At 39.4% G+C, this 24,574-nt stretch overlaps 1 protein-coding gene across 1 annotated transcript in view; it reads left to right on the top strand.

The window, feature by feature from the left end:
- The window catches only part of C5 (complement C5), a 73,838-nt gene extending 49,554 nt beyond the window's left edge, over positions 1 to 24,284 (top strand). Inside the window, 17 exon segments of the mRNA XM_033122143.1 lie at positions 81 to 208; positions 211 to 239; positions 1,929 to 2,024; positions 3,371 to 3,542; positions 5,965 to 6,170; positions 7,537 to 7,689; positions 8,927 to 8,989; positions 10,266 to 10,347; positions 11,334 to 11,391; positions 15,595 to 15,697; positions 16,066 to 16,140; positions 16,253 to 16,358; positions 17,479 to 17,562; positions 18,446 to 18,535; positions 20,812 to 20,895; positions 23,032 to 23,170; positions 23,743 to 24,284. Coding sequence (XP_032978034.1) covers positions 81 to 208; positions 211 to 239; positions 1,929 to 2,024; positions 3,371 to 3,542; positions 5,965 to 6,170; positions 7,537 to 7,689; positions 8,927 to 8,989; positions 10,266 to 10,347; positions 11,334 to 11,391; positions 15,595 to 15,697; positions 16,066 to 16,140; positions 16,253 to 16,358; positions 17,479 to 17,562; positions 18,446 to 18,535; positions 20,812 to 20,895; positions 23,032 to 23,170; positions 23,743 to 23,881 — 1,807 coding nt within the window. The 3' untranslated portion in view covers positions 23,882 to 24,284.
- The last annotated feature ends 290 nt before the right edge of the window (positions 24,285 to 24,574 follow it).

Below are 24,574 nucleotides of genomic sequence, written 5' to 3'. Positions count from 1 at the left end.
TAAACTAAAACACACTGCAAACTGAAAGCCAAAAGGGATTCCATGTCTAAATGTTGATTTATTTGATTTTTGTTTTAAAGGTTTACAGCTTTTGCTTTAAGAGTAATGGGACAAATACATAGATATGTACCTCAGAGCCAAGATTCAATCTGTAATGCTTTAATGTGGCTGATTGAGAATTGTCAACTAGAAAATGGATCTTTCAAGGAAAGTCCCACTATCAACCACTAAAACTGCGGGTAAGGAAACCAAACATGCAGATTAACAGATTAACAATAATTCTATTTACAAGTTGAGTTTTGTTCTCATCCTATTTTAGGAAGATGAAGAAGAGAGGGGGAAAAATATATGTAATCCTGCAGGAAACTCCTCTTGGATACAGGCAAAGGATTTGAAAGGTCTTCTTGAAAGCTCTTCAGCCCATCCAGTGTAGGTCAGATAGTGACATCTAGACATCTTGTGTAACAGGCATTGATGGTCCACAGGGAGCCAGTGCTGGAGATCTCAGAACAGGGAAAATGCACTGACCTGTCCACATACCCTTGGTATGGAATCTGTACCTCAAGTTGAGAGCCATCTTACAGGTCAAGACTGCAAAGTATTGTCATGAAAGATGTTAGCAAGAGAGATTGGGATCAGTTTACTGCAAAGTGCAACCTAGAGTTGTTTGTGATTAGAATCTACTTATAGGCATAAGTTACAAAGTAATTTCAATATTGTGACAAGATGTTGCTGCAATGTGTTCTACTCCTTGGAACGCTTTTTAAAGATTCATCAGTTTTATTGTTGTTGTTGTTGTTTTGCCTGCCTCAAGCCAATCCTTTTCACATCAGGCACAGGTGGCTCCCTGGCTAATAAGTCCTCTGTTGGACCAATAGCAGATTAAGACTCCCACAAGAAATGGGGACAACTGACATCATTTATGTACTATTGGAAGAGTAAAATACTACAGCAGTTTTTTTCTTAAGATGTCCACCCATCCATCCTTGTCTCTACATTCATTCAAAAACCATTCACTGAGCACCTAATACATGCAAGGGCTCATTTTGGGCAGCATGGGGGAGGGAGAGTGGGACGGATGCACCAGACAGTTTCCCTGCCACAAAGGACTCACACACTGACAGGGAAAGTAGGGTAAAAATACCAGCAACTCCAATGAAGATATAAGTGTATATGTTCATTCATTTGTTCAATAAATATTAATTGAGTGTGTACTAAGTGCTATATGGTACGGACACAACAGTGAACAAAACAGGTGTGGTGCCGAGGCCCCAGAGCTTATGCTCTAGCAGAGAAGTCAGACATTGAGCAGGTAATTTCAAGTGTGTGGTGCATGTTAAGAAAAGGAAAATATATATAGTTTCATTGAAAGCAGGGGATTTAACTTAGATTGAGGGAGTTGAAAAAAATGAGTGGACCTGGCTCCTAGGAGCCAGGTAGGAGAGAGTCAGGAAGAGTGTTCCAAGTGAAACCAATAGCATGCCTGGCATTTTTGGACGGAGAGGGTAGTTCATTGAAAGAGCTAGGACCAGCTGAAGGTGAGTGGCATGGAATTAAACTGGAGAGGTCGCTTCATGGAAAGTCTTATAAGCATTGCATTGGAACATCACTGCCCCAAGAGGAAAAAATATGGGAGAATAGTGGCAGAATAGTGATTTGGGCATTTTAACAGGGTCTTGAAGGAAGGGGAGAATTTGAATGTGGTGAAGAGGTATGAAGTGGAGCTTCAGGGTGGGGAGGTGAGGAGAGAAGGGAACTTGAAGGCCTGAAGTCAGAATGACCCAGAGCTTACTGACAAACAGCAAGCATTCCAACTGGAACGCACGAAGGGAGAGAGAGAGATTAAGCTCAAAATGAAGATTAGAACCAGGTCATTTTGTTTTAAAGACACCACATCACTCTCACTTATACACCTTGTTTATTTTTAGGGTACCTTGTCTACTGAAGCCCAAGAGACCGCCTTATATTTTACAGCCTTCACTGTGATTGGAATCAGAAAGGCTTTTGATATATGCCCCCTGCTGGTCAGTAAGCGTTTTCTTTCTCCAATACCCACCATCTATTTCTGTACCGTATACTGGGGGGGGGGGGGGGTGCAGGGTGGAAATAACTGTAACTCCAAAGGATTTCAGAATTATGATAGCTATAAGAGATCACCTAATCCAACCCACTCATTGACAGTTGAGAAAACTGAGGCCTGTAGAACAGGTGAATTTAATTGTTCACTTTCATAGGCTACTGAATTATAGAGGTGGGACTAGAACTGATAACTTCTGACAGTGGTGAGAGAATTACCCAGCATCCCAGCTTCCTTCTTTTATCTCTGCCAAATCTTACGATACATATATGACTCTTATCTATAGTTGAGGCACTCTATATCATGTAAGTACTGAAGATACACCGTAGCATGTTTGCTTCTTTGGCCTGTGCTGTTTCATTTGCTTGGAAGCTGAAGGGAGAAAGAAGAAAGAGGTTTCGCCTGAGTGAATCAACATGAAAGATTCCAAGAGGTAACAGAGATGGTACTCTGATCTGAGAAGAGACAGGTTAAACACTGAGCTTAGGTTAGACACTCCTGCCTACAAATCAGAAGTAAATTAGACATGTCCTTTAAATCAGCATACAGAAGGGGATTTTGTAGGACTTGAACCACAAAACACAATAATATTTTTCGTTTAAGAGAATTGTTATTTCTACTTAACAAGACAAAATAATCAATGAGGATGAGTTCCCAGGGGCCTAAAGGACCACTTGGCAGTTGGTGGTACATGAGTAAGATGTAGATGAAGCTAGGAAAGAAGGCAACAGGCGAGATGTCAGCAGCATTGCACCATGCTTTCTTCTAACCACTTGTCCAAAATAACTATTTTAGTTGTCTCAGGTCAAAGTCACAGAGACTGTTTTTTCCAGGAATCCTTAGGATCAAAAAGTACTTTGGCAGCTTGATTATTTTTCTGCTAGTTATGGTTTTATTTAGTAAAATTCCTTTTGAAAATATGAATGTGTCTCAGCTCTGCTGAGGGGGAATTATGAAAGCTGTGTCTATGCTCAGTGCTTCTTCTTCCTGGAGGCTGGGTCTGACATGGCAAGCAGAAACGAAACGGAAAACCTTTAGAAGGAGGTGAAAACTCAGGGGCAAAAAAAGCTTGACCCAATTTGAACAACCTCATTTTCGCTTCTGTGATTATGCTCTGCTGCTTCTCCCAGAATAATCTGCTTCAGCGAGATACCATCCGTTTCCATTAGGTCATTTTTCTTTCCACCCTTTATCTTGCCTACCCTAGGACTGTGCCACTTGGGGGTAGTTCACATTAGTCAATAAGTTGATGCTTGACAAAGAAACTTAGGTATCTTCTGCCCTTGTTCCCAGAAAATCAGCACAGCTCTAGCTAAAGCTGACACCTTTCTGCTTGAAAATACTCTCTCGGCCCAGAACACCTTTACGCTGGCCATTGCTGCTTATGCTCTTTCCCTGGGAGATAAAACTCACCGACAGTTTCGTTCCATCGTCTCAGCCCTGAAGAGGAAAGCTTCGGTCAAAGGTATAGCTGGTTCCACACATTCTTCGGCAAGCGTTTACTAAGCATATAGAGTCTGCTAATTCTGGAAAGTGGGTGGCGACATGCAAAGTTGAGTTAAGACCCAATCCCTGCCTTCAAGGAAATCCAGCTGTGCTCTCCTTCCCCAGCTATGCACTGTGGGTTGGGTATGTTTCCACCCAGAGCAAGGGGCGCCTGTGTATCCCATTCACATTAAGGTGCTGTAGGGGCCCGTGGCAACCCTAGAACTTGAACTTCCACTTCGAGTGAAAAGGGAAGGCATTGGAGGACTGTGAGCCAAAGAGTGCACCAACTTGGTTCATATTGTACCAGGCTGGCTATAAAGGTCTAAATTTCATTTTGAAGAATCAACATGCTGCTTCCTATAGATCAAGAGTAAAGAATTAGATAGAGAGTAACAGTGCTTATTGGCCAGTGTGCCTATACCAGCACGGGCATGGTTGGGTACTTCTGAGCCCTCTCTTGGCTGAGGTTTTCTAAAAGTTTAATAAATCTTACATGAGATTTACCACCGTTTACAAAATTTGACTTCTTTTTGTAATCACTTAAAAATGATGGAATCTTAACATATATCTCAAAACCACTTATATTATACTGTACTAACACAAATATTATACTTGTACTTAGAGTACTCCTTGTGTATTATAAGATATAGATAGTAAAATTATAGAATTTAAGTGCTATGAGATAATTCAAATAATGTTTGAGCTGGAAGTATCTTTAAAAACCAAAGCTTTTATTCTAACAACAGGAAATCTGAGTTTCTGAAAGGGAGGGAAAATATCTTGTCCAAAGTCATACAAATAATGGAATTGTGGATTTTAAACAGACATCAAAATTTTCACATCCTCAAAAATGATTTCCAAATATGCTCTGCTGTATTTTTAAAATAATTTGTTTGAAACAGGAGTTGAGGTGACAGGTTTAAATTACTAAAGCATAACAAACAAATATAATCGAGAACCTAATTTATGAAGAGTGTTGCATATATGAAATTGTCATTAGTGCTTTAAATTGGGAGCAGATAATAAAAGACTGAACTAAGACTTTGGGTGTGATTTCATAATTTCCAGGATATAGATTTATTTTTGTCAAGGAAAAAAGTTCTCCAATGTATCTTATAGTGTCAACATTAATAATATGCCCTTTATAGGTGTATGATGCTTTCTGGTTTATAAAAACGTTTACATTCAGTATCTCACTTCCATTTCACTGCAAAGAAGAAAGGATTGTCAATACTTTAGGGATTGGGAAACTGAGTCTCACAGAACTAAAGGATCTTATCCAAGTGATGTTGTCAGTTAGTAGTAGAGACTAGAACCTGAGTGTACTAATTCCCAGTTTATTATACTTTCCACTTTACTATAATGCTTCTCCTTAGTACTCACATGTAGTGTGATATTGTGGTTTATAAGAAAAATTGTATTTTAATAAACATATATTATTTATATAAATATGTACATGTGTATTCAGGTGATCAAATATATTTCTCATATATATTTGGTCTTTGTCTATGGTTTCTGACTCACAGCTCCTCAAACCCTTGGAATTTCCTAAGTGTTGAGAGCATAAAGGTGTCTTTTGTTAATGAGGTGACGTTTTTAAAGCCCTTAGGCCACCTAAGGATGAGGGCTGGTTGCCAGGGGAACCAACCATGTGATTAGAGTACCACCCCCACCACCATCTGTGGGAAGGAGAGAGGAGCTGGAGGTTGAGTCAGTCACCAATGGCCAATGATTTAATCAATCATGATAATGTAATGTAACTTGACTTGGAAAACAGTCCTGGAAGTACACACTGTTTCCCAATAAAGTCCTGTTCCCCTTCCCCAATAAAATATTTTTTTAAAAAATTAATCAAACCTGAGGAAGGGGTCTTTGGAACCTCTGATTTATAACCAGTTGGTTGGAAGCACAGGTAACAACCTGGGTTTGGAACTGACATCTGAAGTGGGGGTGGGGTGGGAAGGATAGTCTTATAGGACTGAGCCCTTAACCTGTGGAATCTGATGCTATTTCCCAATAGATAGTGTCAAAATTGAGTTGAATTCTCAGACACCTTGCAGATGTCTGAGAATTGTTTGTTGTCGTGGGGGGACCCCCTCCCCCATTTGAAATTGCGTCTCAGAACCATCCTCTGCAACCAAAAGATGTGGACTTTCCATGTGGACCCTTTTAAATACAGACAAATAACACTGTATTAAGGGATCTTGTTTTGTCAATACAAAACAAGATCTTGTTTTGTCAGTACTTCTTCACCTTGAAGAAGTACTCCTTACAAAAGAGTAAGAGACTTCTAGAATCAGAAGGCCTCTGCTGGAATAAACTGCTACAGACCTACTAAAATTGCTATGTCAAATTCACATTTTTAATCATATTAATCAATGTGATTTGTTGATGTTCAGATAGTATACCCACTTACCGTTTCTGGAAAGATGACCTTCAACAGCAAGATAGATCTACACCGAACACTGGTACAGCACATATGGTGGAAACCACTGCCTATGCTTTACTCACCAGTCTGAACTTGAAAGACATAAATTATGTTAACCCAATCATCAAATGGCTATCTGAAGAGCAGAGGTATGGAGGTGGCTTTTATTCAACCCAGGTAATGTTTCTTTGTCTTGTTTGATCCTCCTGAAAACATTTTTGCTGCCTCTCTCACCACACACATCACACACTCATTCTGGCAGGCCTTACATAGGAATCAATAACTAAAACCAAAGTTCTCTTAGAGGTTGTCTGCACTGACACCCTTCTTACACAGAGGAGCAGAACAGCCCTGGGACGTTCATTCAGGGAGTTAGTGGCCCAGCCAAAATCAAAACTCAGTTCTCCCGACTCTAAGTCAGCACTTCCTTTATGATTCTTAATGACCACGAAGGGTTAGTAAGGTTATCAGTGAATATGATTACATTCTATGTAACAAACAATGACTGCCACGTAGACAAGGTACTAATATATCTCTCCCCAGAGTAAATAAAAACTGAAAGAAACACTGATTGTTACATGTTTATCTGTCTACCAATGTAAACTCATTATTTGAAGACGTATGTTTTATGTCTTGTTGTATAATATAGTTGCATAATATACATCTATATTCAACTTTAGTTCAAATATTCATATCTTCCCTGTTCCCCGGATGTTTGGACGATGGTAGAATGTGTGAATATGTATATAAAATTTAGAGCTAGAAGGGTCCTTCAGGATTGCTTCAGTGATCATCTAATCCTGGGAGGCCCATGGATTTCATCTTGGGTAAAACTATAAGGCTTAGCAGGAAATAGTGACCCACTGATTAGCTTTGGCTGCCAAGGACGCGGGCAGACAGGGTAGCCGTGTATTGGACATCTCTGATGTGGTCACATTTCCTGATTTTATAGATGAGAAAGATGAGGTTCAGAAAAATTAAGTTCATTCATTTATTCCTTCAACAAATACTTGCTACCTACTAAATATAATGGATGCCAGGAAAGGTATACTACTTGACCCTGTGACTCTCACATTACAGTGGTGTGGCCAACAAGAAAGTACACAGAAAAGTATTACCAATTAAGATGACTGCTCTGAAGGAAAGAAGGGGAACCTTAAATAGGGGGTAGGGGGAGCTTATTTATGGCCTCACTGTGGAGATATGTAAGCTGAAACCTAAGGATAAGAAGGACATAGTAGTCAGGCAAGGAGTTGGAGTCATCCTGCAAAGCGACTTGCCTGAGGTCACACGCTCAGGATTGTGGACAATGGGGACCTGAAACTACTCATCCTTCCTGTCCCTGCTAAAAGCAGCATCCTTTTTGGGGAGGGGGAGAAATTCCTTTCACCTCCACACCCAGGCCCTTAACCAGTGTCACTCAGTCCACTGGAGTTTCATCTCCGGACAACATTGCCCCACCCACTCATAAGAACGGGTATTTGCAAACAGAGAGCATATAAATGAGCTAAACCTATTTTTGTGTCTTGCTGATTGTTGATAGGATACAGTTAATGCCATCGAGGGCCTGACAGAATATTCACTCCTGATTAAACAACTCCACTTGAATATGGATATCAATCTTTCTTACAAGCATAAAGGTGACTTCTACCATTACAAGATAACAGAGAAGAATTTCTTTGGGCGGCCAGTAGAGGTAAATGAAGGATGTTTTATAATATTTTATAATTGGATGGGACCTTTGAAATCATGTGTTCCCCCCTTATTTTACAAATGTATCTATCTATTCACCACTTAAACTTCTAATGAATGCCTGCTGTGTCCTAAGCAGGGGTTCCTGCTATGTCCTGGGCACTGGGGATTCAAAAGTAAAGCAGAGAACCTGTGTGTATGTGGGGTGGGCGTCGGGGAGACAACTGTTTAAACAGTGAAAAATAAGAGCCTTGATAGATACAGGAAAGGACAGGGAGGGGCCTCCTGAGCCAGGCTGTGAGGTGGGAGGAGTTTGTCAAATGTGTCCAGATGGGTGGGTTAAATCTAGAAGAATCAGAGGATTTAGCCAGGTAGAGAAAAGGGAGAAATATTCAGGACCTAGAGAACAGCACACACAAAGGTACAGCAGTAGAATGAAAAAGAAGACACATTTGGGAATCGGCCAGTGGTTCCCCCTGGCCCAGTCACACATGCAGACTGTGGCCAAATTAGAATTAACCTTTAGGTCTCCCAACAACTTGCCCCAGGTCCTTTGCTACTACTGGATTTTAATACTGGATTTTAATACGTATTTTTACAATTATCACATTTTAGATTTTTTTTTTAGATTATTTTAAGGTATATTTAAATATACAAATAACTGGAAATAGTCTTTACTGCCCACATTCTCCACAAATCCATGTTTGTGAAAAGTGAATAGGCATGAGAAATAAAAATTACAAACTAGTAGCATATATATATATATATATATATATATGAATATGGATATAGATATATTTCTATATTTAGAGAGAGAGAGATGGATATGGATATAGATGTAGATAGAGACATAGACACGTTCTAACATTTAAAAATCCAGAGATTTCAAATAAAAACCTGATTTCAAAATTCTCTTGGAAAACCAAAGATCTGGCAATAGGATGCTGCCAGGGGCATGCGTTCTGAAATTTGTGATGGTCCCCGCCAGTCATGTGACATATGTATAAGCACTTATGTCCATACTTGCTTTGTGCCTGGCCTCTGCAGGCATTTGTGCTGGTGGCCCACAGTTTGGTAATGAGTCACCTTTCCCTGGGAACATTTAGAGTTCGCCAGACATTCACATTCTGAGCCAAGGGTCTGAGCTGTAATGAGGAGCCCTTGGCCTGAAGAGCATGGTAGACCACCATCTGAGGTAACTATTAAATACTAAAAGCTGGTTTCTCCACCCACCTTTCCAGGTGCCTCTCAGTGATGACCTCGTTGTCAGTACTGGATTTAGCAGTGGCTTGGCTACAGTGCATGTGAGTATTTCATTGAGAGCAACTAACTGGGAGTTTATGTGTCTACTCGTACCACATAACAAAAAACAATTAGCGACTTGACCACAGTTACAGAAATCTGGGCTTTGGTAACTATGACTAAAGAAGGATTCTTTTATCTAATTCTTTCTAGCTATCTTGGTAGCTGTCCTCACAAATTATTTTTGAAAATGGCTATTTTCAAACCTTGTATGGATATAGTCTGTATATTTATGGAAATTACATATATAATTATGTATGTATATATATAATTTTTATGGTTACATCACACACACACACACACACACACACACACACACACACACACATATACAGGGTGCCAAAAAAATGTATTCACACTTTAAGAAAGGAAAAACTGTATTAAAATTGTAATACTCAATATATGCCAATAACAAAAGATGAATATGAGTTTTGTGTATACATTTTTTTTGGAACCCCCAGTGTGGTGTATGTAATATATTACATATATATATATGTAATATATATAATATATACATATGTATTCTATGATTAGTAACATAGTCACATCTCATTTGTCCACCATCATTGGAAATTGATGTATTAGTGTAAGGGCTTTAGGTTTATTTTATTTCAGCCATAGATTGCATGGAAATATATAAACAGCTTAGAAAAACTTGCAACTAAATGGCTAAAATAAAATGAACTCTATGTCCTGAGCATAAATTAACATTCTATTGATGATTTTAATTATGCTCTTATTTTTAGTACATTTATTCCTTCACAGACTGTTTATGACATGAGCAGGTGATGGATCGTCCACTTTTCTGTCATTTCTAGTTGCTTTCAATGTACCTACTTCTGGCAGCACCCCTGCCCATCCATACACACCAATACTTTCTTGTTTACCACGGTGGTATCCATGATGTTGTGTGGGTTGGGGAAAAAACACACTTCCTTGTAGTGCTGGGTGTAAAATTAGAGTGTACAGGTTTGAGGACAAGACTCAGGAACTTTCCTGTAGAGGGAGGTACTCAGATTCAAGTGCATGGAATTTGGACCAAGATTCTGCCTGGCCAGGGGTCATTTTTGCTTACTTTGGGCTTCTCAGCTATGGTTCAGATTGTGGAGTTTGCCGAAAGGCCAGCTACTGGGGAAATGGGTCTTTAATGTACACCGTTTACACTGGATTTTGAAAATGATACTTCAAGCATCCCATTTGCAGGAGCAGTACTGCCATAATACCATTTCCACTTTCCCATTTTAAATAAAGTCTTCTTGTTTACTTGTCCCAACGTAGGTAACAACTGTGGTTCACAAAATCAGTACCTCTGAGGAAGTTTGTCACTTTCATTTGAAAATTGAAGCCCAGGATATGGACGGTAAAGCGGCATGATTTACACTGTAATTTTGGCTAAGCACAGAGAAAGTCAGAGAGTTTCCCTGGTTAGGAAAATGTGCTCAAAATCAAAATTTCTTAATCAAATTCTTTAGCTAGTTGACATCAGAGTAAACATTACTGCCATTTATTATAATAGAGGTAACTCTTTAATAATAGTTGGAAACTGCAAGTAAATAACTTAATAACTAAGCTAAAGGTATGCACCATTATTGATCAAGAAATTGCTTTGACTAACTGCTTTACTTTGTAAGAATGTAAAGCCCCAGAAAGGTCTAATTTCAGAACCTTGAATTTCTGTTACTTTTGTGCAGTGTTCCATTCTAGGTGGCTGAATTTCCTTTTCACCCTGTTGGATTTCTACCCCTTACCTTTTCTGTATTCCAAGGGTCCTGGCAAATGCATATTTCTCTGCCTCCATCTTCAACTTGGTGTCTCCGGTACTTCTGGTCTTTTATTAACTTGCCCTTTTGTTCTATCCGTGGCCTTCACATCCCTTTTCTGGTGGGTTGGTTCTCCCCGACTCGTATGAAAGCAAACACTCCAGTCCTCCTGTAACTGAGGCCCCAGGGTCAGGTGTGCACTGCTCCTCTGCCCTGATGGCTTCCATTTGTGGCTCAGAGGCCTGTTCCCACAGGAAACTTTCCAACTACCAGCGAATCCAGGCATCTGCTCTTCCTCCCCACAACCTTCTTCAGACATGTTTCCAATACATATTTATCTTAAATGACTCCTTCCTTAAATGATAAGTTCTTTGAGAGCAGAGAATTGTTCAAATGATTTAAAGGCTTCCTGGTATTTTCAGCAGCCATGAATTTTCGTAAAAATCACTGAGAGTGCCAATTTCCAAATCACAAATCATTTTTAAGTGTTTTCAGAGACCTGCTCATTCATGATTCTGTTCTGACAGTTTCCAAAACAATTAAAGATGGTTTACTCTCATTTTTGTTTGTCTGTTTTGTGTGCTAGCATCCAGTCACAGAGGCTACAGCGACTCGGATTACAAGCGCATAGTAGCATGTGCCAGGTGAGCCCGTTTCCACAGAGGGGACTTCAGGTCTCACTTTTGCTCTTACGTTACTTCTTTATATCTTTTTGAATTTTAAGAGAGCCAGACGATGCAAAGTTGTTCACATTTTTTTTAAATGCAGACCATAACAGCTATTCTCAAATAGCTACTTACTATAAAGAACAGCTTTGGTTTTACTCAGTTTTCCCTCCTTCTTCTACTTCAAACACGACATATTAATTTTTTTTCTGTCTTTCAGAAAGGGAGAGATGTGATGTAAGTATCAGGAAAAGAAAGAACTAAAAAGATTCTCAAATAAGCAGCTCCCAATCTCCTCCTTAGAAAGATCACATTCACCCAGCAAAATCCCTGGCCGGTATCCGCCAGTGGTTCTTAAGTCAGCTGCACGTTGAAGTCAGCTAGAGAGCTTTCAGAACTAACCAGAATCCTGGCCTCACCCCAAGGGTCATTCTAATGGTTGAGGACCACTGAGGCTGCACCCTCTGCAGACTAACTGCAGAGGCCTAAATTGGTCACTATATTTGTTTCCTAGTGCTGCTAAGTAACACTTTACCATAAATGTAATGCTTAAAACAACCCAAATTTATTATCTTACAATTCTGGGGTTCAGAAGTCCTAAAATCAAGGTATCATTGGGGCTGCCTCCCTTCTAGAGGCTTTAGGGGAGAATCCATGTCCTTGCCTCTTCCAGATTCTAGAGGCTGCCTGTCTTCTTTGGCTCGTGGCCCCTTCCTCCAGCTTCAAAGCCAGCAGTCAGCATCTTCCAGTCTCTCTCACCGACTCTGACTCCTGCTTCCATCATCACGTCTCTTTCTCTGACTCTCCTGCTTCTTTCCCTCATAAAGATCCTTGTTATCACGTGGGGTCCACCCAGATAATCCAAAATAATCTCCCTATCTCAACATCTTTAGCATAACCATGTGGGCAAGTTCCTTTTGCTATGTAAAGTAACAGATTCACAGGTCTGGAGATTAGGACATGGACATTTTTGGAGGCCATTCTTCTGCTTACCACACCCACCATCCTAAAATATTTATGAAAATGTATGGTTTTGAAAATATGTTATATATTCCTTAGCGATCACACAGAGTGAATCAGTTAGTGGCAGAGCCAAGACACAGGCTTTTCCCCTCTTCTTTCCCTCACCCCTCAGTTCGTCCTTCACTCTTCCTATTCCCAATAACAGTGATTTCTATGGTTGGTATTTGCTGTTTTTACTTATAATCACACTTGATGTCAAAGCCCTCAGTAAGGGTAACTTAGAAATCCCATAGAGTTGTGTCATAGATTAGAGCTGAAAGGATTTTAGGGATGATATAGTAATCCCTTTATTTTAGAAACAAAGAAACTGAGACCCAACAAGGTGAAGTAACAAGCCAAGTTCTTACAAAGTTAGAGGTAGAGGTACCGTGTTTCCCCAAAAATAAAACCGGGTCTTATATTAAGTTTTGCTCCAAAAGATGCATTAGGCCTTATGTTCAGGGGATGTCCTCCTGAAAAATCATGCTAGGGCTTGTTTTCCGGTGAGGTCTTATTTTCGGGGAAACACAGTAGGACCTCAAACCCCAGACCCTGTCACTCTAGTATCTAACGCACCTCCTTTAATCAGTGTAATCTGAGACCCTGACCTCATGAAACAGCACAATGGTTTCTCACCCCCTCCTTCCAGCCATTTCCCAGCCTTGTTGGTGGTCCCAGCCGGTCACTCTCTTCTTAGGACTTTTTCATCAGCCAGCTCAGCAATCCCTCCTTCCTTTCTTGGCCAAGTTTTGTTCTCTGTTCCCCCTCAAACACCCTTCCTTATTCCCTAATGTCCTTCTAGTAAGGTCACCCTTTCCCGGGCAACTTCCTTCCTCCTAACTCCCATTCCAACTCTTGGGTATCTCTCTTCTGGGGAAAGTGTTGTGATCCCAGTTGTCTTTAAATCCTTAACACTTATTAGAGGGAGGTGTGAGCACAGTTGTTCTGGGCAGAGCTAGAATCAATGCACAGGACCCTACAGGGAGACATCCAGAGTGGACCCAGAAGGGCTCTCTGATAGTGGAGCGGGACACCGGTGGGGCAGCCTCTGCCGTGAAGTACTCAGGTGACCTTCGGCACATCAGCTTGCTGCTCTGGGCCTCTTCTCTAAAGCAAGGAATTGGACGATCTGATCTAAGAGTATCTTCCAGTTCTAATGTTCCGCAACTCTGCTTACATAAAAAGGCTCTCATCAAAAACTCATTTGTTTGATTTCATTGGCAGGATGCCTAATTCCAGATTGTTAATACACAAAAGAAAGCAAATAGAGATGTAATATTGAATATTCTATCCTTTGGTTTTTATAAATCGGGGACAGCATGTTCAGAAAAGCCAGGTGGAATATGCTTTTGGCTCTGATGCTGAAGTTAAGTTGGATAAATTACAAAAGTCACTGTGTAGTACTTACTCATGTGAGAAATTCTTCACCTTCAAATATGTATTCTCTCTCCTGATTAAAAAAATGTCAGCACACAGTTTCTGTGTTCACGAGGTCTCTTTCGTGTAGTTAGCTTTTTACAACATCTCTGTTGTATTCATAAGAAGAGAAAAAAGGATTTTATTTCTCTCCTTTCTTGGAACAAAATGCCTTTGGAAAAGAGTGCTGTCTTTGGCAGCAGGCAAAGGGTTTCTTGAAAGGAAGGTTTCTGTTCCATGGGTGAAACAGTCACCATGGCAACCAGTCATCAAGGCTCCAGCAACTTTTCATGAACACTTTCCACTCAGGAGGCCCTTTTCCATCCTGTTGACAGAGTATTTGCATCTGTGAGCAAGAGTTCTCTGCTTCTGGTGACACTCACCCATCCAATTAGGGAGATGTCCAGATACATGTCATGCTACAGTTCCAAGTCGCTTTATATTCTGTTCTAAATTGTTAATCTGGTGAAGAATGAAGTTAAATTGTTATAAGCCAGGAATTTTATAATGCTTCCAATTATTATGATAAATATTACACCTAAAACTTTGAATATATATGCTCTATAAAGTGTGATTGGGGAAAAGAGATTCCCTGACAACTCACTAAGTGAAATACCTCCCATTTCACTAACACTATTCCTTTAGGTGAGATCAATTCAGTTTCCCCCTATGAAGCTGTTTTCCCAGCTTCTTCTTTTAATCCTGACTGCTCTTACAAGCTCTACTCTCAAATGTCCAGCTGCCTCAGAAGCATCTCAAGGTGAAGCTGGAAACTGACACTCAATCTTTGCAGAACCACACTCAGTCTGCCCCTGTCCCCAGTCCCTGACCCACCAACTTGCCCCTTTCTAAGTCTTATAATTCTGCTTCATGGTAGCATGAAGCCTCTGCCACCCAAAACGAAGCCTTGGAATTATTAAGATAAATTTAAACACAAGTTTATACTTCTTCCCAGTTAATTTTAGAAATGGGAAAATGATTTGTGGAAATCTCTCAGCAGAACTGGGATAAAACCCAAGTTTCCTGAATCCCCATTTTAGTGTTCTTTTCTCTCTTGCCAGAAACAAACAAACAAAAAATCCCACCAAATCTCCCATTTTAACCCCTTTGCCTTTCTCATTAGCGTCTTTATAAGCACAATTCCTAGACATAGTTTTAAGGATAATCCTTAAAACATTTTTTAAAAACTAAAGTGTCTATTATGGAAAATTTATAATATAGAGAAAAGCATGGAAAAGAGAGATAATCACTTATAATCTCACCATCCAGAGAAAGTAGCTGCTAATATTTTAGTGTATTTCCTTCCAGTCTTTCCCTGAACTGCTTATTGAGTCTCTTTCCAGTATACAACTAATTTTTCCTTTGAATATGCTCTCTTAGAAAAAGAACTAGAATGAGAATCAAGAGACTTATGCACTCTGAGGTGAACCAGTAATGTAATGTTCCGAAGTGCTCTATTCTCACCCTCAGTTTCCTCAACCAGTTACAAGTAATTAAGAGCTTGGACGGAATGACTTCTATGATTTCTTCCAGCTCCAAAATGCTGGTCTACTGAGATTATTGGTCAAACAAGAAGAGAGTTAGCTTAGATGACTAAAAGATCTCTTGCAACTCTAAAATTCAGAGATTGCAATGCGTATATTGTAGAGAAGCAAATAAGTAGAGATCCACCTTCAAAAATTAAAGGCTTCTAAGGAATAGGGCCTTTTCTTAAAGGATATTATCCATTTATTTACTTCATTTTCTAATCTCTAATTATTTTAGCTACAAGCCCGGCAGAGAAGAATCATCATCTGGATCCTCCCACGCAGTGATGGATATCTCTTTGCCTACTGGAATCAATGCAAACACGGACGACTTAAGAGCTGTAAGTGTTTTCTTTTCAATATTGTTACAGATGCTTGGTTTTCTTTACTGCATTATTTTACAGACAAAGCTATTTCTTTTCATTCTAATATGTCACTTTCATAGAATCATCCCGAATATTCTTTCCAAACCAACAATCTATCCAAGGGTTGATTCTGCAAAGTGAAGTGAGACCACATATTTGTGTGGCACAAAAAATGTGAGCTTATGTGCTAACATGTTCCAACTTTTTCAAGAAGGGGAGCTGCTCTTCACCTTCTTTTTGGTAGAGGCTTACATCACCATGATCTCACATCTCATCGTTGGGTGAACGCATTTAAACAAAAAGATAACATTATTAAATTCAAGCTTTGCTCTTTCTTCCCTTAGCTTGTGGAAGGGGTGGACCAACTGTTAACTGATTACCAAATCAAAGATGGACATGTTATTGCCCAGCTGAATTCGGTAAGCTCCACCTGCCACCATTCTTTATTTACTATTACTACTCAAAATTTACAAGCTAAAATATTATGAATCTCTTCTCTCCCATAATTTCCTTAAACCTTGAATTTGCCAGATTCCTTCCAATGAGTTCCTTTGTATTCGATTTCGGATAATTGAACTTTTTCAAGTCGGGTTTCTGAGTCCTGCTACTTTCACAGTGTATGAATACCACAGACCAGGTAACCAACTCTACTTTGAAATTTCTTCAGAAGACTATTTTATATTCAAGACAGAACCTTTAGAAATCCACTAGAGGCTCATACATTTTACATATCACCTCTCCCAGGGCTCACTCTTCACAAAAGTCTCAACTTGAACCCACAAACCGCTGCAGGACATTGAGTGAATCATTTCACCTCTCTGGGCCTCAGTTTCTTCATTTTTAAAATAACTGGACTAAAAAAAAAAAAAAATAAAAAAAAAAAAAAATAACTGGACTAGATTGCTCCTAGCGTTTAAATTCTTTGTCTCAAGTTTATCTTTGGTGTTCATGTTCAGTATTCGTTGTACCTCTCCTTTCTAGAGAAGCCCACTTAGTCTACTACTTCTTTAATCCTCCCAGAATCAACTTCTCCATCGATATTCTTATCACCGTTTGCAGAGAGCTGTGTTAGAAAAGTTATCACATTGCACTGTAGTTATTTGTTTGCATGCCTTTCTCACCAACACTGGACAATATTTTCATCCTTTGTGCCCCTAGTATCTAACACAGTGTCAGGTACGTAATGTGAATCAATAAATGTCAAATGAATGGTCCCACATTTGATCACTCAGCCACCTCTGAGAATATTAATGACTGGAGAGCTTCCTAGTTCACAAGACAGATGACTCCACCTTGGATGGTTCTACTTCTTAGAAAATTCTGAGAGTGAAGCAAACTCTGACACCCATTCATTCTAGTTTTAGCTTCTGAAATCACGTAGGACATACTTAACCCTTCTTCCCCTTGAGAGAGAAAATACACACACACACACACACACACACACACACACGTGCGTCCTTTCAGTAGACTCCCATGTGACATTTTTTTTCTCTCATTCATAGAAGAACCAAATATTTTCATTCTAAAAATGAATATAGAACAGTAATATTTCAAGTACAGAAGGGTAGATTATTTTGAGGATAGAAGGGCCCATGAGAGGACAAGAAATTCAAAATTTAACCTCCACAGGCCTTAGCTACAAAAAGAAGGGTTTGGAATAAGTGATCTCCAAGGCCCCATGGTAGAAACTCACTGATCAGGGAATGTGTTGTGCGTTAATCAAGCCACCTCTCCTAACCATGCTTTCATCGTCACAGATAAACAGTGCACCATGTTTTACAGCACATCCCATAGCAAACTGCAGAAAGTCTGTGAAGGAGCAACATGCAAATGTATAGAAGGTAAACTTCATTTAACATGTTTACGCTGCATGCTTGTTCAAAGCAGCCACACTCACAAACCGGGGCTAATCTGGGGGAAGCTGTCTGACAAACTGTCGTATCTCAGAAGCAGGAATGTCATCTCAGCTGATTGAAAGTTGATTCCTTGAGTGCTATAAAGCTACTTCTCAATAACTCCTGAACAACCTCATGTTTTATACCGTACAGAGGTGGAGAGATACCATCTAGACAGTTATTGGCTATCAGAGAGATCACATGATTTAAATTCTTACTTTCCACCTGGCATTTCCCACATAATAGGACCACAACCTAAGAGAGGCTCGTCTTCTTTCCCCTTGTCCTTCCCAGTTACTGACATTCTCTGTTTATTGTCCAGTTTTATAAACCCAAGGCAGCCTTCTTGGCCAAGAAAGAGATCAGAACTCACAAATAGTCAACTGACTCCATGAGGGTCCGGGTTGGTTTGGTTTTGTTTTTCCAAAACCTTAATATCTATAAATTACTTAGATACTTATTGCACCATCTTATAGCTGTAAATCAGTGAAATTATCATCCGGTTCCTTCAAGGGACTTTTGAATTACTCGAAATGGGAAAATTTCCTCCATTCTCCAATGGAAACATATACATTTCTGAAAAGCTGAATGTGGAGTGATTAGCTATTCTAAGAATAAGTCTCATGTTCAAAATTTTTGTTTTGTTTTGTTTTTGCTTTATATAATGTTTCACTTTATGGAACCGAAGAAAACGGACAGGTCTTAGGAATCTGGTATTTGTAAGCTTCTATTAGATTGTCTCAGGCCTCGTGGGCACTGTGTTTACTTCTAAAGAGAGTATCTGTTTCCTCACATTAACCTAACTTTTACTGTTCTTCACAAAATCCAGCTGACTGTGGACAAATTCAGACAGAATTGGATCTGACAATCTCTGCAGATACTAGAAAAGAAACAGCATGCAAACCAGACATTACATATGGTAAGTTCCATTAAACAGGGACATTTTGTGAATATATGATCAGTTAGAAAGATCAACAACTTTAGGTAGTGATTATATCAATAAAACAGTCCATGTATTCCTTTGAAGTAAAATGCTATCAATTTTTAGCATTAACATGCGAAGTTATTTATTCTTCAGCAAGAAACATGATTTTCATTTACAATGATAAAAGTGCTGTGCACACCCAGCCAAGATACTTTACGTCAATAGATCCCATTGAGTCAATGGTGCTAAAACATTCACAGAGAATTTTTGAGAAGCCACAACATTCTACTATTGTATTTTTCCAGTTGATGGAACAGAGGCAGAGACAAAAGTGGTTTTAGGATTTGGGTGGTTTTTTTTCCAAAATCCCTTCAAAGATAAGGTAAAAAATATCAATACTAAGTAATTTTTAATATATGCAGCATTTCAGTCCATGTTTGAGACTCCATTTCAAAAGGAGCATCTCCTGGTTGCCCATTTAGCTAAATCAAGTGCCCAAGTACACTTTTAGTCTTGCCTCAAGTTCCTCATAGAATTAGCTCCTTTATTTTCTATCCATAGTTTCTAATGTTTATTTCTTGATATTTTTTTTTATGAGAGACAGAAAGAGCATATTGTACACTATCTCAAATCTCTTCTTGACAATTCGTAGGGCGTTATTTATAAACAAAAAAATCAGTACAGTTGATTTGGCACTTTGTGTTTATCAATTGCTTTCATATATGGTTTCTAATTGGAGTGCCCTAAGACTCCTTTGAGATAACAGAAGATCATCCGTATTTTACCCGTGAAGAAACTGAGGCTCAGGAAAATTTTTAAATTTGCTCAAAGCCAAGCAGGATGTTATCAGTCAAACCAGGAGGCATCCTAGTCTCCAGTATTATTTCCATTATATTACACTGAATTCTCTTGATGGAAATACAGCCATCATAATGAATTTTTGTATAGTTCATAGTCTTTCTTTCGAATTCATCTTGATTTTTTTTAAAGTTGAAAAGCTACCCAACTCAGGCAAGATCCACTGCAGTTTTAAAATATATTGAGACTTAAAGAGAATACTGTATGTTGTTTTAGCAAACAAAAATTTCACTAAATTATTTCTTCCTTCCATTTAAAATTATTTTCACTCTTATTAAATACCAGAAACCTATTTTAACACAGAAAATAAATGCAATCTGGATTTAGTTTATTACATTAAAAAAAAAAAACTTAGCTGGCTTTTTTGGAGACTACAGGTTGTTACTGGAGTAACAGAATAGAAACAAAATAAAATAGTTCCCTCTCTCCACCTATGCCCTCAGTAGGTATACTGCTCATATCCACCATAAAAATTTATGAACCTGAAATCAAGGACATAAAATAGAAAAGGATCTTTTCTATTTTAAGCCACTAATTTACACAGTCTTTGTTTCTGCAACAATGAGTTCATTCATTCATCTATTAAAAGTCTTTTCTTGAAAGTAATAAACTAAATCCATATTGCACTTATTCTCTGTGTTAAAATAGGTTTCTGATACCTAGCTGGGTAGCTTAGATCTCAAAAATGGACAAAAACTTTTAGATCATTCAACCCCATCAAAAGCAAAAACAAAAGGATCTTTTCTCAGGCCACATAGAAGGGATGGGTCCCTTCAAGCTGGTCATTCCAGAACGGAGGTCAAATACACCATAGATGCCTGAATAAAGACAAAACAACTTTGGGAGTGACTCATGTCAGATAGCTGCCAATCCAAGCAAAGACGAGTCAGAAAACAGAATCCTATCAAAAACCAAAGATCAAAACCCATGGAGGTATCAAAGCAAGGGAGGGAATGAGGAGACTCACAGGCGGGCCTAAATTATAGATAACCCCCCCGCCCAACCTTCCGCCACCACCCGCAGCGTGCAGAGAAGGAAAGGGCTCTTCAAAGTACCCCATGGGCACAACTCCACTAATCTTAAAAGATCAGAATCTGAACTTTATATCTAACAAGGCTTATTTGGTTTGTTTTGCCTGCTTCTGTCTTAATTTAATATTGTTCTTGTCCTAATCAGCCAGTTCTATAACGGAGGCCAGGGCTAATGATTCTAAGTAGAAAGTATCATCACAATTCTGGTCAGCAGAATCAGACTGAGTATCTGGGAAGGCTTCTTGGGGGAACTAAGATCTACCTCAAGGTGCCCTTAAGAGCTTGCTATACTTCATTTCTCATCGGTTTGACAAATTCTGGCTTCTATTGGATATGGTATTATTGGCATTGAGCATGAACTGTTGTTTTCTTTTTTGCCAGCTTATAAAGTTAGTATTACATCCATCACTGAAGAAAACGTTTTCGTCAAGTACACTGCAACCCTCCTGGATGTCTACAAAGCTGGTGAGTATTCGTTCATTCATTCTTCCATTCAACAGTTATTTAGTAGTCATGTTGTGCTGGGCATTACATTAGACACAGAGGACACAACTTGAACAAAAGTTCCTGCCTTCATAGACTTATATCCTCTTCAAGGAGACACATTTGGAAAAAAAAAAATGAAGTGGACAAAAAGATTAAATAATTATAAAAAAAGTTTGTAAAGTATGTTAAGAAACTTATGTACTTTGGTATGTCTTTATTCTGGGTGTTCATTTTTTATATATGTCAATTTTGAATTTATATAAATAGGAAAACACCACATACTTAACCACTTACACAAGAATTGCTGCACACTAACAGTAAACCAACACAAAAACATAACTATTTAGAATCAAGGGCAACTACATAGTTCAAAAATAATGATAAATTGGTACTTCTCCTAAAACAGGGCGCTCAGAGTAAGTGAGGATATAAATGAAAAAAAGATGGTTGAAGCTGAGGTTAAGTATTCTCTTCTTCCAACTATGCTTGAAATTTTCCATAACAAAAGGTTTTAAAAAATAATGGTACGGCACCGAATAGCCACACTGCTTACCATGACAGGAATTCAATCAGTAAATAGTGCTGAGAATGTTGTTTACATGTTGCTACAAGAGGAAATCATGTATTAATGATCATCAGGCAAGCCTAAGAAAATTAGCTTGAACTAATGTGTGTACACTGGAATTTATATTGCTAACTAAAGTTGATCATCTATGCAGTTACTATTATATACTATATACCAACATTTTCAGAAGTTTTCAGGATTTCATAATTAGGGTGACTCTGCCAGGGTTTAATAACTAAGTAGATATCAGTCCTGAAAATATTGCAATGAATTAGACCCAGTCCCTGCCTCAAGGAGTTTCCAGCCCAGCTGAAACAGATATGTGGAGTGAAACATTGTGCTAGAAATTCAAGTATAATGGGAGTAAGGGGGAGGCAGGTATTTATGACAAAGAGCACCAAGGAGTGTTTACTGGATACTGTGAGAACTGAAGATGTGTTTAAAGATGGGAAGAAATTCAACAGGCTAACATGCGGAGGAATACATTCCAGGTAGGGGGTCAGCTTGTTGGCTGCTTCTGAGTTCTTTGGGAATCCCAGAGTTAACTTCCTTAAAATTTCCCAAGTCTTTTATATGTCTTGCACTTTTCTGCAAAATTACACATTGCCAGCTACCAACTACTTTTTTATTTTGACATATCACATATGGAGATTAATACTGTTCAACTATAAAAGGTTCTTTTAGTTCCTGGTTGTAATGCAGGGACTCAACTCCTGCTCCCTGCACAAGAACGCAGGATATGGTGAGGCCAAAAGAGAACACCCACGGAGCCATAGATAGGGGCCATAGATAGGGGAGTCATACCACTATATTCTCCATGGTGGCTGGGTTGGAGACACAAAAGCAAACATCCCCCAGTACCCTAACGATGGGTCTTCCTGCACCCCAGTCTTGCTGGCAGCCGGGGATGAGACACAGGAAGTAGGATCAACACAATCCACAATCCACATTCCACTTGCTAACCGCGCTTGCTAGCGTAGCCACGGCAATTATATTAATGGCTAATGGCTAACTGGTTACAGCTGATGGCCAACTAGTTACAGCTGATGGTCATCTGATCACAGCTGATAGCCATCTACTACTCAAGCCAGCACCTTTCCACGTGAGGTCAAGAGCCTGGAAACTGCTCTCTGGGACTCCATCCCTACACTGGTTCTACAATAGTAGTCATAACAAGCAGTTATATAGCGCTTACTGTGTTCTAAGCACTTTTCATGTATTAACCCATTAAGTTTCACAGTAGTTCTGCAAGGTAGGTTTTATTGCCATTCCCGTTTTTTCAGCTGAGGGGACTGAGCCCTTACACAGAGAGCATAAATCATTTGTCTAGGGCCACACAGCCAGGAAGTGGCAGAGCTGGGGTATAACCCAGGCTTCAGACTTAAGTCTGAAGTCTTAACCATATGGACGTTCTTACTGCAATAGCCGTTAGCCTTTCAATATAACTTTACACTCACTAATAAATAGCCATGAGAGACTGGAATGCTTAGAGAGTTTATAATTGTGACATAGTAACATGAATGTGATAACCTTATTTGTATGTTTCTCAGGTGAAGCTGTTGCTGAGAAAGATTCTGAAATCACCTTCATTAAAAAGATGACCTGTACTAACGCTGAACTGCAAAAAGGAAGACATTATTTAATTATGGGTAAAGAAGCCCTCCAGATAAAACACAATTTCAGTTTCAAGTAAGTCACCAATTTTCAATATTTTGAAGTCTCTGATCTTCCCTCCAAAACTGAGTGTAATTTATTCTCGAATACACGTTTCTTATGTGCCCTGTTGTTAACCAACAAACCATTAGTAGCGTAAATGAAATAATGTAAGTTGAAAACAAAGAACTATTTAAAACCATTAGGGCAGCTGAGGACTCGCTGACAGATAAGCCAACTGAAGGCCTGTGTCTGAAGATGACTGAGGGTGCTCATCCGAGCCTCCTGCACCCCATCTGCTCTTTCAATAAGTTCTCCAACTATTCTGTTTGTAAAAAGGAAAATGTTTAAATACGCATTTTATTATGGTTGTGTTTTTTTAAATAGATGTTTAAACAGATGCCATTCCTGCCTTTCACTGTGGGGGCCCCAAGCAAGCTTCACGACTGTCAGGAGCTTGTGAACCTTCCCAGGGGGAGGTCGTTCCAGAAGAGTTTGGCTGACAGCCTGACCCAAGGGGACTTGAACAGCCTGAGTTCAATTGAATTCAGCTCTTCTCTATTTGGGGCCATCACCACAAACGCTTCGTTTTCATTTTTTCTTGGCAGGTACATCTACCCTTTAGATTCCTCAACCTGGATTGAATATTGGCCTACAGACTCAGTGTGTCCCTCGTGCCAAGCATTTTTAGCTAATTTAGATGAGTTTGCTGAAGACATCTTCTTAAACGGTTGCGAAAATGCCTGAAAAAGTTCATCTGCGTTGAGTTTTCACTATGGACTCTGGTTGTTGAAATTTTTTCTTCCAGTTTTTTTTTTTTTAAATGTTCACAGCTGGTCTTATTTGGAAAGCTCACTTTACTTAGAATTAGTGGCACTCGCTTTTTTAGAGAACGATTTTAAAAGCTGTAACTTTCTGAAATAACGTGGCCTTGGGGGGCATGGAGACAGATACTCGTTCCAAGGTTATTGGACACCAGAAGCAATAAATTGGAAGGCCTCCTGAAACCTACCACTCAGCAATGTGTGTCGGGACGGAAAGAATAGCCCGTTGAAATGTAGTATCTTACAAAAACACAGCTTTTGCTCGAAAGAAAATACCCAGGAACAGAAAACTGATCATTAAAGCCTGACTTTGCTTTTAAAATGTGCGAAAAGGCAGAAAAATGTGTTATTTTATGCTGGGTCGGCTTCAACCACACAAAGACAGGCAAATTGAAAGAGGTGGAGAAGGTGGCACTGAGACCTGAGAAGGCCTAACCTCAGAGACCTCAGCAAACTGAGAAGGTAGGAGAGTTTGTCCTTGCCCCTCCCCTTCTATTGCCCTCTCTTTACCCCCTTGGGGGTCCCTCTATTCCTTTCCCTCCCTCTCAGCACATATTCATTTCCCCAGAAACTCACTCTTGCCAATAATTGCTCTCCTGGAAGGCAGGCCCCAGTG

The sequence above is a fragment of the Rhinolophus ferrumequinum genome, chromosome 12, assembly GCF_004115265.2.
Source record: "Rhinolophus ferrumequinum isolate MPI-CBG mRhiFer1 chromosome 12, mRhiFer1_v1.p, whole genome shotgun sequence".
Lineage (NCBI taxonomy): Eukaryota > Metazoa > Chordata > Mammalia > Chiroptera > Rhinolophidae > Rhinolophus > Rhinolophus ferrumequinum.
Note: the sequence above shows the minus strand (reverse complement) of the source record. Positions and strands in the feature narration are given on the sequence as shown.